At 40.9% G+C, this 19,947-nt stretch overlaps 2 protein-coding genes across 2 annotated transcripts in view; both read left to right on the forward strand.

Moving 5' to 3' along the window:
- LOC123741767 (NACHT, LRR and PYD domains-containing protein 12-like) overlaps window positions 1-1,707 on the forward strand; it is a gene marked incomplete at its 5' end in the record, with an annotated part of 98,487 nt that extends 96,780 nt beyond the window's left edge. The window contains 2 exons of the mRNA XM_045715951.1: window positions 230-403; window positions 1,257-1,707. Of these exons, the coding sequence (XP_045571907.1) occupies window positions 230-403; window positions 1,257-1,494 (412 nt within the window). The remainder of the gene's footprint in view (window positions 1-229; window positions 404-1,256) is intronic.
- Window positions 1,708-8,606: 6,899 nt separating this feature from the next.
- LOC123741766 (stonustoxin subunit beta-like) lies at window positions 8,607-9,661 on the forward strand. The gene is made up of 2 exons (XM_045715950.1): window positions 8,607-8,687; window positions 9,024-9,661. Exons 1-2 carry the CDS (start codon window positions 8,609-8,611, stop codon window positions 9,545-9,547), a joined length of 603 nt encoding a protein of 200 aa, XP_045571906.1. The 5' UTR covers window positions 8,607-8,608; the 3' UTR covers window positions 9,548-9,661.
- Window positions 9,662-19,947: the final 10,286 nt, after the last annotated feature.

Below are 19,947 nucleotides of genomic sequence, written 5' to 3' on the forward strand. Positions count from 1 at the left end.
ATTCAGTTTAGAGAAAAACATGTATTATAATATTATATTGAATAACATATTTAATCAGTGTGTTGGTATTCACATTAGAATAACAATATGACCAAACAATTCTATGAGATTGAAGATTAATCTATATGTTGTTTGGGAGAATAAACCAAATGCATCTGCCATTGTCCTTCTACACGACAGGTCTTAAATTAACATTGTGTTTGTGAAATCATGATGCTCTCTCTGTCAGGCTGTCAGGCTGTGGAGTCACAGAGAAAGGCTGTGCTTCTCTGGTCTCAGCTCTGAAGTCAAACCCCTCACACCTGAGAGAGCTGGATCTGAGTAACAATGACATGAAGGATTCAGGAGTGAAGCTGCTCTCTGCTGGACTGGAGAATCCCCACTGTAAATTGGAGACTCTGAGGTCAGTATTCCTGTAGTTGGTCAACAAGTGATAACTGTTCACCAGATCCACAGTCTTCACTGTCCACACCATGTCTTTGGACTGTGAAGCTTTCAGTTTTCAAGTTGATTCTATACTCCAGCAATTTAGATCTGAGATAAAACATTTTATATTAGGTGACAGTACAGAATGTCACCTTTTATTTGAGGTTAATGGTGAGAGGTTAGTATGTTTTGTTGTAGCCTCTGTAACTCTCTCACTCATTAGTATTAATGATCCATTCATGATTTTTCTTAATCTTAGCAGTCACAAGCTTGATGAAGTCTTTGTCGGCAAGGAATTTGGGACCAAATACTGAACTCTTGACTACTTTAATACACTATAAGTGAATTGGTCAGAATACTGGAGGGACTTGATACATAGAGTGCTTTTATTTTTCTAAATGGCGAAACAGATATGTATAAAAATACCCCAAAATAAAAGGTGACTTTATATACTGTCACCTCATATAAAACATCCACATTGCTGGAGTATAGAGCCACATTTTAAATGTTAGCTTCACTGTCAAAATAGATATGGTGTGGACTGTATACTCAATACAATCTAAATCTTATACCTCACTGTCTGTCTTTTGACTGATACTGCTTTTTAAACTGGTCTGGTCAGTCAACTCAAATATTTGTACTTCATATTTTTATCTCTACAAGCAGTACTTTGATAATTTGGCATTTCTAATAATGTTACATTAATTTATGAATAGATATGGAAGGCTTCAGGACACTGATATATCTGAGTATGTTTAAAAAATATACTGCCACTATTTTCACCACCAAAGAATAGCAGTGTGATTTTAATATGATTTGACCCTTTGCAGGCTGTCAGGCTGTCTAGTCACAGAGGAAGGCTGTGCTTCTCTGGCCTCAGCTCTGAGGTCAAACCCCTCACACCTGAGAGAGCTGGACCTGAGCTACAATCACCCAGGAGACTCAGGAGTCAGACTGCTCTCTGCTGGACTGGAGGATCCACACTGCAGACTGGAGAAAGTCAAGTATGTCGAGGGTTTATGCAGGGGCGAAAATCTGATATCAACTTTGGAGGGGACAATTACATGAAATTTTCTCAAGAGCAATTCCTGAGGGGGACACCAAAAGTAGGGCTGTAACACATAGCCTACATTGTAATATGGTAAATGTATATTGAGGAACCAAAGAGATAAGGTGTTTGCTGTACTCCTAACTACCGGTACACAAAACTACACAACTAATCACAACAGCAATACCATTGCCTTTAACAAATCTTAGTTCAGTCACCAGTTTAAGTTGAGAGTGGGGGTATCCATGGCATTTTCCAATTATGTTCCTATTTTACAAGTAAAAAAATTGAGAACCTTTCATAATGTTGGCAAACAAAGACTCAACAAACTTACCTGAGACTCCCTGTCTCTGCCAGTCTGTCCCTGCATATCTGTCCCCAACTCTGCTGTCTGTGTGCCATCTGTTGCCTGCTCTGCCTAATGACATCATTGTGAAACATTTCCATTATAATTTCATTTCTTTCTTGTGAACATTTTATCAACTAGTCTTTGAGATATTAGGCTAGTAGGGTTCTTACTTTTGGTGTACTGAAAAATACTCTGATGTCGGTCTTTTATTTTTCTGCCATTTTTTTATCTGGCTGTCTGGCTACACACACATACAGTGTGTAGGTTATTTACAGTAGGAGATAGGCTTCTATCATCTTATCTTTTATCATTCTATTTGGGCTTCGATCTAAAAGGTAGCTAGCAAATGTGAAATGGATTAAAATGACAAGAGTTGACAGCTGTATGAGTTCACCATTTACACAACATATGCTGCAACCTTTTGTAATTTTAACCTGTTTGGGCTAGGGGGCAGTATTGAGAATTTTGGAAAAAATATGTGCCCATTTTTAACTGCCTCCTACACCAACTCAGAAGCTAGAATATGCATATTATTGTTCAGGTTTGGATAGAAAACACCCTAACGTTTCTAAAACTGTTTGAATGGTGTCTGTGAGTATAACAGAACTCCTATGGCAGGCAAAAACCTGACAAGGTTTCATGCAGGAAGTGGCCTGTCTGACAAGGAGTCGTGCGTCTTGCATCTGTTTATTGAAGAGTAAGGATCTTAGCTGTAACGTGACAATTCCCAGGGCTCCAATAGGCTCTCAGAACCCGGGAAAAACCTGAACGATGACGAGGCAGCCTCTGGCTGAAACAGATTATCGCCTTATCCAAGTGGCCGATCAGAGGACCATTGAATGAGGCACGTGCACGATTCGCCCCCGTGGAGAAATTTCATTCGGCTGTTTAGCTTATTGCAGATTCCCGGTCGGAATATTATCGCTTTTCTACGAGATAAATGGCATAAAAATTGGTTTTAAACAGCGGTTGACATGCTTCGAAGTACGGTAATGGAATATTTAGACATTTTTTGTCACGCCATGCGCCATGCGCACGACCGTTATTTACCATTCGTATAGTGTCTAGAACGCACGAACAAAACAGAGGATATTTGGATATAACGATGGATTATTTGGGACCAAACCTACATTTGTTATTGAAGTAGAAGTCCTGGGAGTGCATTCTGACGAAGAACAGGAAAGGTAAGAACATTTTTCTTATAGGAAATAGGATTTTGGTGAAGGCTAATCTTGCCGGGTGTCTAAATTGCTAGCCGTGATGGCTGGGCTATGTACTTAGAATATTGCAAAATGTGCTTCATCCGAAAAGCTATTTTAAAATCGGACATATCGAGTGCATAGAGGAGTAATGTATCTATAATTCTTAAAATAATTGTTATGCTTTTTGTGAACGTTTATCATGAGTAATTTAGCAAACTGTTAGTAAATTCCCGGAAGTTTGCGGGGTTATGCTTTTCTGAACGTCACATGCTAATGTAAAAAGCTGTTTTTTGATATAAATATGAACTTGATTGAACAGACATGCATGTATTGTATAACATAATGTCCTAGGTGTGTCATCTGATGAAGATCATAAAAGGTTAGTGCTGCATTTAGCTGTGGTTTGGGTTTTTGTGACATTATATGCTAGCTTGAAAAATGGGTGTCTGATTATTTCTGGCTGGGCACTCTCCTGACATAATCTAATGTTTTGCTTTCGTTGTAAAGCCTTTTTGAAATCGGACAGTGTGGTTAGATTAAGGAGAGTCTTGTCTTTAAATAGCTGTAAAGTAGTCATATGTTTGAGAAATTGAAGTAATAGTATTTCAAACGATTCAAAAATCGCGCCACTGAATTCAGGTGGCTGTTACGTAGGTGGGACGAATTCGTCCCGCCTTGCCCATAGAGGTTAATAGTTTGTTTCATATTTGCTGGCTTCCAACAATAGCTGAATTTACAAAGCTAGCGAGCACCAATTCCGTTTCAGTGGTGTTTGCTATAATCTTCGCTACCCAGGTTAAATAAAGGTGAAATAAAGAAATAAATAAAAGTTCCCTTGCGACAATTTAGCTGTTGCAACGAGACCATTAACCTCTATGGGACCGGCGGGACGAATTCGTCCCACCTACGTAACATCCACTGCCAGCCTGTGGCGCGATTTTCAAAATCTTCAAAATCCTATTACTTCAATTTCTCAAACATATGACTATTTTACAGCCATTTAAAGATAAGACTCTCGTTAATCTAACCACACTGTCCGATTTCAAAAAGGCTTTACAACGAAAGCAAAACATTAGATTATGTCAGCAGAGTACCAAGCCAGAAATAATCAGACACCCATTTTTCAAGCCAGCATATAATGTCACCAAAACCCAGAAGACAGCTAAATGCAGCACTCACCTTTGATGATCTTCATCAGATGACAACCCTAGGACATTATGTTATACAATACATGCATGTTTTGTTCAATCAAGTTCATATTTATATCAAAAACCAGCTTTTTACATTAGCATGTGACGTTCAGAACTAGCATACCCCGCAAACTTACGGGGAATTCGCTAACATTTTACTAAATTACTCACGATAAACGTTCACAAAAAGCATAACAATTATTTTAAGAATTATAGATACAGACCTCCTCTATGCACTCGATATGTCCGATTTTAAAATAGCTTTTGGTGAAAGCACATTTTGCAATATTCTAAGTACATAGCCCAGGCATCACGGGCTCGCTATTTAGACACCCGGCAAGTTTAGCACTCACCATAATCATATTTACTATTATAAAAATGTCATTACCTTTTGTTGTCTTCGTCAGAATGCACACCCAGGACGTCTACTTCAATAACAAATGTTGGTTTGGTCCAAAATAATCCATCGTTATATCCGAATAGCGGCGTTTTGTTCGTGCGTTCCAGACACTATCCGAAATAGTAAAGAAGTGTCGCGGCTTGGCGCAATTCCTGACAATAAAATTCAAAGTATTCCATTGCCGTACGTCGAAGCATGTCAACCGCTGTTTAAAATCAATTTTTACGTCATTTTTCTCGTAGAAAAGCGATAAAATTCCGACAGGGAATCTCCTTTTCGGCAAACAGAGGAAAAAATCCCAAAGGCGGGGGCGGTCGGGGTCACGCGCATAAGCTAGTGTCTCTTGATGGGCCACTTGAGAAAGGCGATAATGTGTTTCAGCCTGGGGCTGGAATGACGACATTCTCTTTTTCCCGGGCTATGAGAGCCTATGGACGACGTGGGAAGTGTCACGTTAGAGCAGAGATCCTTAGTAAATGATAGAGATGGCAAAGAAGTTCCAGAAGGGTCAGACAGGCCACTTCCTGTAAAGGAATCTCTCAGGTTTTGACCTGCCATTTGAGTTCTGTTATACTCACAGACACCATTCAAACAGTTTTAGAAAATTTAGGGTGTTTTCTATCCATATGTAATAAGTATATGCATATTCTAGTTACTGAGTAGGAGTGGTAACCAGATTAAATCGGGTATGTTTTTTATCCAGCCGTGTCAATGCTGCCCCCCTAGCCCTAACAGGTTAAATATATTTAAGACAATGGTAGTTCTGTTCAGTTTGGACTTCATTGGCGCGATTGACTGGATTAACCTCACATCAGTTACGTTCATTGAGTGCCTTTCAGACAGTAGATACCACCCCTCTGTTACCTTGCCAACTAAGGAACTGGCAGTGGATCAAACCATTGTGAGGCAAAGGGTGGGGGGGGGTCGCAATCTTTTGAAAACGCGCTATGCAGTGTCTATAATCAGCACAATTGCTTTCATTGCGTATTATTAATATTATTTAACCTGTTAGGGCTAGGGGGCAGTATTTGCACGGCTGGATAAAAAAATGTACCCGATTTAATCTGGTTACTAATCCTACCCAGTAACTAGAATATGCATATACTTATTATATATGGATAGAAAACACCCTAAAGTTTCTAAAACTGTTTGAATGGTGTCTGTGAGTATAACAGAACTCATTTGGCAGGCAAAACCCTGAGACATTTTCTGACAGGAAGTGGATACCTGATGTGTTGTATTACCTTTAAACCTATGCCATTGAAAAACACAGGGGCTGAGGAATATTTTGGCACTTCCTATTGCTTCCACTAGATGTAACCAGCCTTTACAAAGTGTTTTGAGTCTTCTGGAGGGAGATCTGACCGAACAAGAGCCATGGAACGATGATGGCCCATTAGACACCTGGCGCGCGAGTTCATGTTGGGTACTCTCGTTCCAATACGTTATAACCTGTTTAGGATAGGGGGCAGTATTGACACGGCTGGATAAAAAACATACCCAATTTAATCTGGTTACCACTCCTACCCAGTAACTAGAATATGCATATACTTATTAGATATGGATACAAAACACCCTACATTTTCTAAAACTGTTTGAATGGTGTCTGTGAGTATAACAGAACTCAAATGGCAGGTCAAAACCTGAGAGATTCCTTTACAGGAAGTGGCCTGTCAATGTTTTCTAATTTTAATTATTTAATTTGTGGTGCTGACTTGACTGCCGGTTATTGGAGGGAAACGATTTCCTCAACATCAATGCCATAGGAAAACGCTGTTTTTGGATATAAATATGAACTTGATAGAACTAAAAATGCATGCATTGTCTAACATAATGTCCTAGGAGTGTCATCTGATGGAGATTGTAAAAGGTTAGTGCATCATTTTAGCTGGTTTTATGCTTTTGGTGACCCTGTCTTTGAATTGACAAAACATTACACACAACTCTTGTAAATGTACTGTCCTAACATACTCTAAATTTATGCTTTCGCCGTAAAACCTTTTTGAAATCGTAAAACGTGGTTAGATTAAGGAGATGTTTATCTTTCAAAGGGTGTAAAATAGTTGTGTGTTTGAAAAATTTGAATTTTGACATTTATTTGGATTCAAATTTGCCGCTCTTGAAATGCACCTGCTGTTGATCTAAGCCCGCCGGACTTCACTTCATGAACGAGGGGAAAAAATATATTTACGTTCGTTCAAACATGTCAAACGTTGTATAGCATAAATCATTAGGGCCTTTTTTAACCAGAACATGAATAATATTCAAGGTGGACGAATGCATTCTCTTTTATCCTCTCTAGGCTAGGCGGGACGAATTCGTCCCACCTACGTAACAGCCACTGTGGCGCGATTTTCAAAACCTTAAAAATCCTATTACTTCAATTTCTCAAACATATGACTATTTTACAGCTATTTAAAGACAAGACTCTCGTTAATCTAACCACACTGTCCGATTTCAAAAAGGCTTTACAACGAAAGCAAAACATTAGATTATGTCAGCAGAGTACCAAGCCAGAAATAATCAGACACCCATTTTTCAAGCCAGCATATAATGTCACCAAAACCCAGAAGACAGCTAAATGCAGCACTCACCTTTGATGATCTTCATCAGATGACAACCCTAGGACATTATGTTATACAATACATGCATGTTTTGTTCAATCAAGTTCATATTTATATCAAAAACCAGCTTTTTACATTAGCATGTGACGTTCAGAACTAGCATACCCCGCAAACTTCCGTGGAATTCGCTAACATTTTACTAAATTACTCACGATAAACGTTCACAAAAAGCATAACAATTATTTTAAGAATTATAGATACAGACCTCCTCTATGCACTCGATATGTCCGATTTTAAAATAGCTTTTTGGTGAAAGCACATTTTGCAATATTCTAAGTACATAGCCCAGGCATCACGGGCTCGCTATTTAGACACCCGGCAAGTTTAGCACTCACCATAATCATATTTACTATTATGAAAGTTTGATTACCTTTTGTTGTCTTCGTCAGAATGCACACCCAGGACTGCTACTTCAATAACAAATGTTGGTTTGGTCCAAAATAATCCATCGTTATATCCGAATAGCGGCGTTTTGTTCGTGCGTTCCAGACACTATCCGAAATAGTAAAGAAGTGTCGCGCGCATGGCACAATTCGTGACAATAAAATTCTAAATATTCCATTACCGTACTTCGAAGCATGTCAACCGCTGTTTAAAATCAATTTTTACGCCATTTTTCTCGTAGAAAAGCGATAATATTCCGACAGGGAATCTCCTTTTCGGCAAACAGAGGAAAAAATCCCAAAGGCGGGGGCGGTCGGGTCACGCGCATAAACCCAGTGTCCCTTGATCGGCCACTTGAGAAAGGCGATAATGTGTTTCAGCCTGGGGCTGGAATGACGACATTCTGTTTTTTCCCGGGCTCTGAGCGCCTATGGACGACGTGGGAAGTGTCACGTTAGAGCAGAGATCCTTAGTAAATGATAGAGATGGAAAAGAAGTTCAAGAAATGGTCAGACAGGCCACTTCCTGTAAAGGAATCTCTCAGGTTTTGACCTGCCATTAGAGTTCTGTTATACTCACAGACACCATTCAAACAGTTTTAGAAAATGTAGGGTGTTTTCTATCCATATGTAATAAGTATATGCATATTCTAGTTACTGGGTAGGAGTGGTAACCAGATTAAATCGGGTATGTTTTTTATCCAGCCGTGTCAATACTGCCCCCTAGCCCTAACAGGTTTTAAATGACATAGTTATGTTTCAGTGATATATTGGGGGGGACAAATCATATTTTTCCCGGGATTTCCACCCTTGGGTTTATGTCAATGTTCATATCAGACATGTTTGACTTATCAGGCTAGTTAAGACAAACTTTGACAAAGTTATATGCTGGCTGTGTGTGTGTGTGAGTGAGTGTGGGAGTGTGTGTGTGTGTGTGTGTGTGTGTGTGTGTGTGTGTGTGTGTGTGAGTTCAGGTGTATCCCTCAATGACTGTCTGTTCTTCTGCTTACCGCTACAGTGTGGAACATGGTGGAGAGAACACAATGAAACCTGGACTTAGAAAATGTGAGTGTTGACTGCTGTGAAGAATATGACTAAGAATAAGTCTTAATTCAAGTTAAGTCAAAGTCAAAGACCACCATCATTACTTACTTGGTCATATTAAATATCAGCTGTAGTTCTACAGAAGCAGAAATCAGGGACACCAAAGTTTAGAAAGAGTTGCTTTGACATTGTGTGTGTGTGTTCAGGGTGTGTGTTTCATTAATGGGAATAACACGATTATTCAACAAGTCTCAAATTACCTTCATTTCTCCTTGGAAACATCTTTATTAAAAGAGAGTTAACATTCTAATGTGAATGATGATGATTTCTAATATTGTGTCCGGTTTCATCCATCAGATGTCTGTGATCTCACACTGGACCTAAACACAGTAAACAGACGCCTCTCTCTGTCTGAGGAGAACAGAAAGGTGACATGTAGGAGAGAGGAGCAGCCGTATCCTGAACACCCAGAGAGATTTGAGGGCTGGAGACAGGTGCTGTGTAGAGAGGGTCTGACTGGGCGCTGTTACTGGGAGGTAGAGAGGAGTGGGGGATGGGCTGATATTGGAGTGACATATAAATTAATCAACAGGAGAGGTGAGGGTAATGACTGTGTTATTGGATCCAATGACAAGTCCTGGAGTCTGTTCTGCTCTGATAACCATTACACTGCCAGGCACAATAATAATCCCACTACCATAGACGTCCGCCCCTCCAGCTCCCACAGAGTAGGAGTGTATCTGGACTGGCCAGCCGGCACTCTGTCCTTCTATAGAGCCTCCTCTGACACACTGACCCACCTGTACACATTCTACACCACATTCACTGAGCCCCTCTATCCAGGGTTTAGGGTTGATGACACCTCTTCAGTGTCCCTGTGATGTTTCACTCTAATCATGTGTTTTATGTTTGATCACAATATGACATTTAAATACATGGAGTAACACACCAGTTATGCCAGTTTATTCCTGTAAATAATAACCATGGTAACTCTGTCTGTTTCTTTCTGTGATCCTGCGCCCTGTGAGAACACCCACACACTGGACACACACACACACACTGGACACACACACACACACACACACACACACATACACTGGACACACACACACACACACTGGACACACACACACACACACACTGGACACGTGTGGCGTAGCATCTCAGTGCAACAGGCATCACTACAGTCCCTGGTTCGAATCCAGGCTGAATCACATTCTGTACGGCCGTGATTGGGAGTCCCATAGGGCGGCACACAATTGGCCCAGCATCGTCCGGGTTTGGCCGGGGTAGGCCATCATTGTAAATAATAATTTGTTCTTAACTGACTTGCCTAGTTAAATAAAGGTTAAAAAACACACACACACACACAGGACACACACACACAGGACACACACACACTGGACACACACACACTGGACACACACACACTGGACACACACACACCGGACATATTACACACACTGGTCACACACATACACACCCACACTGGATGCACACACACACTGGATACACACACACACTGGATACACACACACACTCACACACTGGACACACACTGGATACAAACACACACACTGGATAATCCATCCACCTGACAGGTGTGATATTTCAACAAGCTGATTAACCAGCATGATCATTACACAGGTGCACCTTCTGCTAGGGACAATAAAAATTCACTCTAAAATGTGCAGTGTTGTCACACAACACAGTGCCACAGATGTCAACGTTGTGAACAGACTGCCCCATGGTGGTGGTGAGGTTATGGTATGGGCAGGAATAAGCTACGGACAATGAACACAAGCGCATTTTATCAATGACAATTTAAATGCACAGAGATACCGAGATGAGATCCCATTGTCGTGCCATTCATCCATCACCTCATGTTTCATCACGATAATGCACGGCCCGATGTCACAAAAAAACTGCTCTTCCATGTCCTGACTATTCACCAGACATGTCACCCTTTGAGCATGTTTGGGATGCTCTGGATAGACGTGTACGACAGCGTGTTCCAATTCCCGCCAATATCCAGCAACTTTGCACAGCCATTGAAGAGGAGTCGGACAACATTCTACAGGCCACAATCAACAGCCTGATCAACTTTATGCAAAGGAGATGTGTCGCGATGCATGGGGCAAATGGTGGTCACACCAGATACTGACTGGTTTTCTGATCCACACTCCTACTGTTTTATTAAGGTATCTGATAAACAGATTCATATCTCTATTCCCAGTCATGTGAAATCCATAGATTAGGGCCTAATGAAAGTATTTCAAATGACTGATGTCCTTATATGAACTGTAACTCAGTAAAATCTTTGAAATTGTTGCATGTTGGGTTTATTGTTTTGTTCAGTATAATAAAAATATCAGTTGTAAATGTTTTATGTTTGATATGATGTTAGTAACACTAAGTCCCACTACTGGCTTGCTTCTGAAGCTAAGCAGGGTTGGTCCTGGTCAGTCCCTGGAGAGGAGACCAGATGCTGCTGGAAGTGGTGTTGGAGGGCCAGTAGGAGGCACTCTTTCCTCTGGTCTAAAAAAGATCCCAATGCCCCAGGGCAGTGATTGGGGACACTGCCTTGTGTAGGGTGCCGTCTTTCGGATGGGACGTTAAACGGGTGTCCTGACTCTGAGGTCATTGAAGATCCCATTGCACTTATCGTAAGAGTAGGGGTGTTAACCCCGGTGTCCTGGCTAAATTCCCAATCTGGCCCTCATACCATCATGGCCACCTAATCATCCCCAGCTTACAATTGGCTCATTCATCCCCCTCCTCTCCCCTGAAACTATTCCCCAGGTCGTTGCTGTAAATGAGAATGTGTTCTCAGTCAACTTACCTGGTAAAATAAAGGTAAAATAAAAAAACAAAAAATAAAAGTCATTCCATCCTTTCACTAAATGGTAGTAACACTAAGTCATTCCATCCTTTCACTAAATGGTAGTAACACTAAGTCATTCCATCCTTTCACTAAATGGTAGTAACACTAAGTCATTCCATCCTTTCACTAAATGGTAGTAACACTAAGTCATTCCATCCTTTCACTAAATGGTAGTAACACTAAGTCATTCCATCCTTTCACTAAATGGTAGTAACACTAAGTCATTCCATCCTTTCACTAAAGCTCTAAAGTAACTTTTTATTGACAGATGCCTCATTTAAATGTTGTGGATGTTGATGAAAGGAAATCCCATATAGCCTACTGGACAGGACTTTGTTATGGCATCTTCTGTTTGGGAGTCTCAGGTCAGGTCTGAGCCATGATCAGAATGTGTCTCTGTCTATTTCCAGCCCTGCCATTTCTACCTGTCCTGATCTAGTGTTTGACCCCTGACCTCCTCACACCGTCTCACTGTCCATGTCTGCTTTTAGCCCCCACCTCTACTTCACTGTGTTATAATGGACCTTATGGTTGTTATGTCACCTCTGTAACCAGCTATCAACCATACTGACCTTTCTGACACTATCCCATGGCCCTAGAACTGAACATTTAAAGTACTCTGAGTTTTGCTTACTGTCCATTTACTTATGTATTTTGTATTTGCTGTGTATTGGAATTGTGCCTCAGAGCATCATGGGCGTTTGTATGTGTTGAGATGATCACGTTCCAGATAAATGATTGAACTGATTCCTGTCTCCTGTCTCATCATTATTGAATTATTAGCTAAGAGAGAGAGTTGGATGGCAGAAAAAGCCTTGAGACGGATGTCGGAGCGGGAAAACAACGTGATTTAAAAGTTAGGAATATACAGTGATTAAAGGAAAGGACATTTATTCAGCTGTGAAGATGAACTTTGGAATTTAAAACTGCTAAATGAAGATCATGTGACTGAGGAAAATATTGCTGTGGTTGAGGACAATACTGAAGTGACTGACAATCAGGATCCTATTGAGAAATGAAAAATGACTGGAATTGTTGGAAACATTGGACAGTTTGATGAAAGTATTGAGCAGTGGACTTCATACACAGAACGGTTTCAATATTTTGTTCTTGTAAATTACATTGATGATGACAACACTGTGCTTACAGTTTTTAGTGTAATGGGGCCAAAGACATGTAATTTACTAGTCAGCCTGCTACAGCCAGACAGAACAGGTAATAAGACGTATGGGGATATTGTGGAGATACTTAAAGGACATTTTTCACCAGAACCACTAGTTAATGCTGAAAGGTTCAGGTTCCACAGGAGATATCAGGACGAGGGAGAATCAGTACCAATGTTTGCTGCTGCATTAAAGAAACTATCAGAACACTGTGAGTTGAATGGTGTTGTAAATGACATCATTAGAGACAGACTAGTATGTGGGCTACGGAGTGAAGCTACACTAAAGAGACTGGTGACTGAAAGTCATCTGACCTTGGTGAAGGACATTGAAATCAGTGTGTCCATGGAACTAGCTGCTAAAGAGGCTCACCAGTTGAGTTCATCAGGAACTTAGTGGATTCATCTAACAATCCTAATCACCAGCTGATACATTGTAATCTCATACACAGGGTTCACCTTCCACCTAGAAAACATCATGTAATGAAAATCAGAACCTCTCCTCTGTGTGATCTATGTAATGAAGACCTTCACACCTAGAAAACATCATGTAATGAAAATCAGAACCTCTCCTCTGTGTGGTCTATGTAATGAAGACCTTCCACCTAGAACACATCATGTAATGAAAATCAGAACCTCTCCTCTGTGTGATGTATGTAATCAAGGTGCCTTGGGCTCCTTTAATCATATGTACTGGGAGTGACCAGGGGACATGTTTTGGAAAGAGGGTCCCTCTGTCTTATCTGCTGTAGTGGATATCATCATACCTTGTTCCCCCAAACTGTTATCACTTAATGATCATTCACCACTATCATTACAGAAAATACCTTTAATGTTGTCAGGTTTGACAGCAGCTAAACAGATGTTGGAACTAAGATGGCTACCACCACACCTCATTGGATCAGCACTTTATACATATCATTTATCATTAACTATCCACTGTTAGGATCCATGGGGCCAAACAACAATTGACATTCAGGTTATCTCCAGCTGAAAGCATAAAAGTGTGTTTTTTACCTAACAGATCCAAATGTGGCCTGATTTGATTAACTTGATTTAGTATTTAATTTCATGGAGATCAGGGTGGGGTGGGGTGGTCCCAGGAGGGGATGGAGGGTGGGTTGGGGTGGTCCCAGGAGGGGAAGGAGGATGGGTTGGGGTGGTCCCAGGAGGGGTTGGAGGGTAGGTTGGGGTGGTCACAGGAGGGGTTGGAGGGTGGGTTGGGGTGGTCCCAGGAGGGGTTGGAGGGTGGGTTGGGGTGATCCCAGGAGGGGTTGGAGAGTGGGTTGGGGTGGTCCCAGGAGGGGTTGGAGGGGGGGTTGGGGTGGTCCCAGGAGGGGTTGGAGGGTGGGTTGGGGTGGTCCCAGGATGGGTTGGAGGGTGGGTTGGGGTGGTCCCAGAAGGGGATCGAGGGTGGGTTGGGGTGGTCTCAGGAGGGGTTGGAGGGTGGGTTGGGGTGGTCCCAGGAGGGGTTGGAGGGGTAGGAGGGTGGGTTGGGGTGGTCCCAAAAGGGGTTGGAGGGGTAGGTGGGTGGGTTGGGGTGGTACCAGGAGGGGTTGGAGGGTGGGTTGGGGTGGTCCCAGGAAAGGTTGGAGGGTGGGTTGGGGTGGTTCCAGGAGGGGTTGGAGGGTGGGTTGGGGTGGTTCCAGGAGGGGTTGGAGGGTGGGTTGGGGTGGTCCCAGGAGGGGTTGATGCTGCTCAGGTGAGTGATTGTATATGTGGTTAATTAAAATTGTATTTCCCTTCAATAACTGGTTTACATAATATACATATATAAATATATATTTTACCAGTATTGTGTCTCTAGCTGTATAACCATTCCTGCTGTTATTTGTTCTGATATATAATTTAACAGTATTGTGTCTCTAGCTGTATAACCATTCCTGCTGCTATTTGTTCTGATATATATTTTAACAGTATTGTGTCTCTAGCTGTATAACCATTCCTGCAGCTATTTGTTCTGATATGTATTTTAACAGTAAAGAGATCTACCTTCCTAGAGAAGGCTAAGCTAGCAGATGTTGTTGACACTGTACATCACCTCGGCATGAGAAGGCAGGGTGACTCCAAGCCCAGAGGAGTTATTCTCCAGTTCACATCACGGATCAACAGGGATGCCACTTTGAAAGAAGCAAAGAGCTCTACCTTCCTACGTGACAACAACCTCGGTTTGCTGAAGATCTCTCGAAAGCAGAATAGAGAAAGGAGAGAGAAACTGTGGCCAGATGTGGAAAAAATTATCTAACTTTTTGCTATTTTTACCTGCAGTAAAGTGTTTCTTGGGCTGGCAGTTATCTTTGAGTGAGAGTAGTGTCAGCATAATAATATTTTAAATCTATATGGTGTCCAGCTCTGGTTTCTTCTCAGTTTTACTGGAGGTTGTAATTCTTGTTTATCTCATAGTACTTCCTGTTGTCACGGCTGTCGTGGAAGATAGAAGGGGACCAAGGCGCAGCGGGTTGAGTGCTAATAATAGTATTTAATAATAATTAGTGAACACGAAAAACACAAGAAAACAAAGAACGACAGGAACAGTTTAGCAGGCTAACATAAAGCAGTGCTAAAACAACTACCCACAAAATACCAAACCAAACACATACCTATATATAGGACTCTCAATCAGAGGCAACTAGAAAACACCTGCCTCCAATTGAGAGTCCAACCCACAATTAACTAAACATAGAAGTACAACTAACTAGACTAAACATAGAAATACATAAACATAGAATATACCCAACAACCTGGACACAAAAATCAAACACCCCATCACAATAAACACACACCCCGAACCACTTCAATAAATACCCTCTGTCACTTCCTGACCAAACTACAATAACAAATACTCCCTCTACTGGTCAGGACGTGACACTTGTTCTATATTCCACTTTGTCGTTGTCTATAGTTTCACTCAATGCCGGGGGGTTAAGAAATCATGTAAAGCCAATGCCTTATTTTTATATTGCCAAACAGCTTAAAACAGATTTACGTCAACTTCTGCAGATCTCAGTGGGGAAATGATTTCTGTCTCTCTCATGGTTCTGAACTCTCTGCTGGAGTCACCACTCTAATGAATCATTTCAATGGTTTCTGTCTCTCTCATGGTTCTGAACTCTCTGCTGTTGTTACCACTCTAATGAATCATTTCAATGGTTTCTGTCTCTCTCATGGTTCTGAACTCTCTGCTGTTGTTACCACTCTAATGAATCATTTCAATGGAAGTATTTTGCACTCAGACTGGGACCCCATTGGTCACTTTCTGTGTCTTGTCATCAACTGTAACATCATCATCATTATTACCAACATTTATTGGTTCAATTCCAAACTTGAAAATGATCAGTGACTTTGGACTCTTTGGAAAAGCCTATTCTCCATTGGCTAACCAAGTTCCCTAATGCTTTACTTATAGTAGGTGGGGGTTTTAATATTTCTGTGAATAATGTAATGAATAGATGGTCTCTGGGACAGTCCACTTCTATGAATATACGTTTGAGGCAGTTTATGGAAAGGTTTGATATTATAGATATTTGGATAGTAAAGTTTCCTAATGACTAGTCTTTCACTTGGAGTAATAAGACCCGGTCCAGACAATCACCACAGATCTTTGGTTGGTGTCTAAATGTTTTGATAAACAGGTTATTTCTGTTAACATCCTGGTCACTCCCCTTACTGACCATAGAGCTGTTTATATTGACATTACACTGTTTATCTCTGATAATGGCCCTTACTGATCATAGAGCTGTTTATATTGACATTACACTGTTTATCTCTGATAATGGCCCTTACTGATCATAGAGCTGAGACATTACACTGTTTATCTCTGATAATGGCCCTTACTGATCATAGAGCTGTTTATATTGATATTACACTGTTTATCTCTGATAATGGCCCTTACTGACCATAGAGCTATTTATATTGACATTACACCTGTTTATCTCTGATAATGGCCCTTACTGATCATAGAGCTGTTTATATTGACATTACACCTGTTTATCTCTGATAATGGCCCTTACTGACCATAGAGCTATTTATATTGACATTACACTGTTCATCTCTGATAATGGCCCGTACTGATCATAGAGCTGTTTATACTGACATTACACTGTTTATCTCTGATAATGGCCCTTACTGACCATAGAGCTATTTATATTGACATTACACTGTTTATCTCTGATAATGGCCCTGGCAGAGCATCCTATTGGAAGATTAATAGCTCTATTAAAATATGAGTTGGTCCAGATGGAGATAAACAATGTAATTACACACTTCTGGAACAACGCTATAAATAACAATTCATACAGTAATAACTGGGAGATGTTTAAATATGAGGTTGGAAAATATGCAAGCAAACATGGGAGTATTGTTGCCAAGACCAGGAGAGCTGAAGAAGAAAGTGTTATTACAAAGATCACCTGTCTTGTTCAAAAGCCTGTTGAAAGTCTTTCAGAGGAGGATAAATCTGTTCTGTTTGATCTACAACACAAGTTGGATGATATTTATAGACTGAAAGCAGAGGGAACCTTTGTCACATGTAGGTAGAAATGGCTAGAGGAGGTGGACAAAATGAATTTGAATTTTTTTTCAGGTTAGAAAATACCACTCTAAAAATAAAACAATTCAGTAATTAAATATGACTGGTCTCATCACAGATGATCCCACATTAATCTCCATCTTTAGTTCAACTTCTACAGTATTGTGAGGTGTCCTCAACTCTTTGTTTTGATTGTCTGGGGGATGTGAAATCAGTTGATGAGGCTGACAGGGAACAGTGTGACGACCCTATTATAGTTGAACACATCATTTATTCTATTGAACAACTTAAACATAATAAGTCTCCTGGGACTGATGGTGTATCTGCTGAGTTTAACAGAACTGTTTCTGTTGGAGGTCTCCTGGGACTGATGGTGTATCTGCTGAGTTTAACAGAACTGTTTCTGTTGGAGGACTCCTGGGACAGATGGTGTATCTGCTGAGTTTAACAGAACTGTTTCTCACCAGTTGGTCCCTTTTCTGTTGGAGGTCTCCTGGGACTGATGGTGTATCTGCTGAGTTTAACAGAACTGTTTCTCAACAGTTGGTATCTTTTCTGTTGGAGGACTCCTGGGACTGATGGTGTATCTGCTGAGCTTAACAGAACTGTTTCTTTTGGAGGTCTCCTGGGACTGATGGTGTATCTGCTGAGTTTAACAGAACTGTTTCTGTTGGAGGTCTCCTGGGACTGATGGTGTATCTGCTGAGTTTAACAGAACTGTTTCTCAACAGTTGATATATTTTCTGTTGGAGGTCTCCTGCGACTGATGGTGTATCTGCTGAGTTTAACAGAACTGTTTCTCAACAGTTGGTATCTTTTCTGTTGGAGGTCTCCTGGGACTGATGGTGTATCTGCTGAGTTTAACAGAACTGTTTCTCACCAGTTGGTATCTTTTCTGTTGGAGGTCTTTTCTGAAAGCATTGTAAATAATACCCTCCCAGTTTGACTGAAGCTCTGACTACATTAACCTGTTTAGGATAGGGGGCAGTATTGACACGGCTGGATAAAAAACATACCCGATTTAATCTGGTTACCACTCCTACCCAGTAACTAGAATATGCATATACTTATTACATATGGATAGAAAACACCCTACATTTTCTAAAACTGTTTGAATGGTGTCTGTGAGTATAACAGAACTCAAATGGCAGGTCAAAACCTGAGAGATTCCTTTACAGGAAGTGGCCTGTCTGACCATTTCTTGAACTTGTTTTCCATCTCTATCATTTACTAAGGATCTCTGCTCTAACGTGACACTTCCCACGTCGTCCATAGGCGCTCAGAGCCCGGGAAAAAACAGAATGTCGTCATTCCAGCCCCAGGCTGAAACACATTATCGCCTTTCTCAAGTGGCCGATCAAGGGACACTGGCTTATGCGCGTGACCCCGACCGCCCCCGCCTTTGGGATTTTTTCCTCTGTTTGCCGAAAAGGAGATTCCCTGTCGGAATATTATCGCTTTTCTACGAGAAAAATGTCGTAAAAATTGATTTTAAACAGAGGTTGACATGCTTCGAAGTACGGTAATGGAATACTTAGAATTTTATTGTCACGAATTGCGCCATGCGCGCGACACTTCTTTACTATTTCGGATAGTGTCTGGAACGCACGAACAAAACGCCGCTATTCGGATATAACGATGGATTATTTTGGACCAAATCAACATTTGTTATTGAAGTAGCAGTCCTGGGTGTGTATTCTGACGAAGACAACAAAAGGTAATCAAACTTTTATAATAGTAAATATGATTATGGTGAGTGCTAAACTTGCCGGGTGTCTAAATAGCGAGCCCGTGATGCCTGGGCTATGTACTTAGAATATTGCAAAATGTGCTTTCACCAAAAAGCTATTTTAAAATCGGACATATCGAGTGCATAGAGGAGGTCTGTATCTATAATTCTTAAAATAATTGTTATGCTTTTTGTGAACGTTTATCGTGAGTAATTTAGTAAAATGTTAGCGAATTCCCGGAAGTTTGCTAGTTCTGAACGTCACATGCTAATGTAAAAAGCTGGTTATTGATATAAATATGAACTTGATTGAACAAAACATGCATGTATTGTATAACATAATGTCCTAGGGTTGTCATCTGATGAAGATCATCAAAGGTGAGTGCTGCATTTAGCTGTCTTCTGGGTTTTGGTGACATTATATGCTGGCTTGAAAAATGGGTGTCTGATTATTTCTGGCTTGGTACTCTGCTGACATAATCTAATGTTTTGCTTTCGTTGTAAAGCCTTTTTGAAATCGGACAGTGTGGTTAGATTAACGAGAGTCTTGTCTTTAAATGGCTGTAAAATAGTCATATGTTTGAGAAATTGAAGTAATAGGATTTTTAAGGTTTTGAAAATCGCGCCACAGGATAGCAGTGGCTGTTACGTAGGTGGGACGAATTCGTCCCGCCTAGCCTAGAGAGGTTAATACCTGAAGCCAAGAAAGACCTGCAAATGTATTAAACTGTGATAGAGGATCACTCTGTAAATGTATTAAACTGGGATAGAGGATGTCATAACGTTGGCCTGTGGGTAAGGTTTATGACCCCCCCCATAAATACCTTTCTCCCTTCCCCTTTCTGACCCTACTGAAGGACTGCTGTCCTGAAGGACTGCTGTCCTGTTCAATATAGAGAGTCTGGGAACATCAAACAAATGGGGAAAGGAACCATATTTTGGTAATAAAACCAGTTGGAAATATGCTTTGGAACGTAA

The sequence above is a fragment of the Salmo salar genome, chromosome ssa03 (genome assembly GCF_905237065.1).
Source record: "Salmo salar chromosome ssa03, Ssal_v3.1, whole genome shotgun sequence".
Lineage (NCBI taxonomy): Eukaryota > Metazoa > Chordata > Actinopteri > Salmoniformes > Salmonidae > Salmo > Salmo salar.

Bases quoted from the DNA above. Each gene is read 5' to 3' on its own strand.
- LOC123741766 (XM_045715950.1), top strand. From the start codon at position 8,609: ATGACTGTCTGTTCTTCTGCTTACCGCTACAGTGTGGAACATGGTGGA. The intron at 8,688-9,023 runs GTGAGTGTTGAC...TTCATCCATCAG, and splicing joins GAAACCTGGACTTAGAAAAT to ATGTCTGTGATCTCACACTG.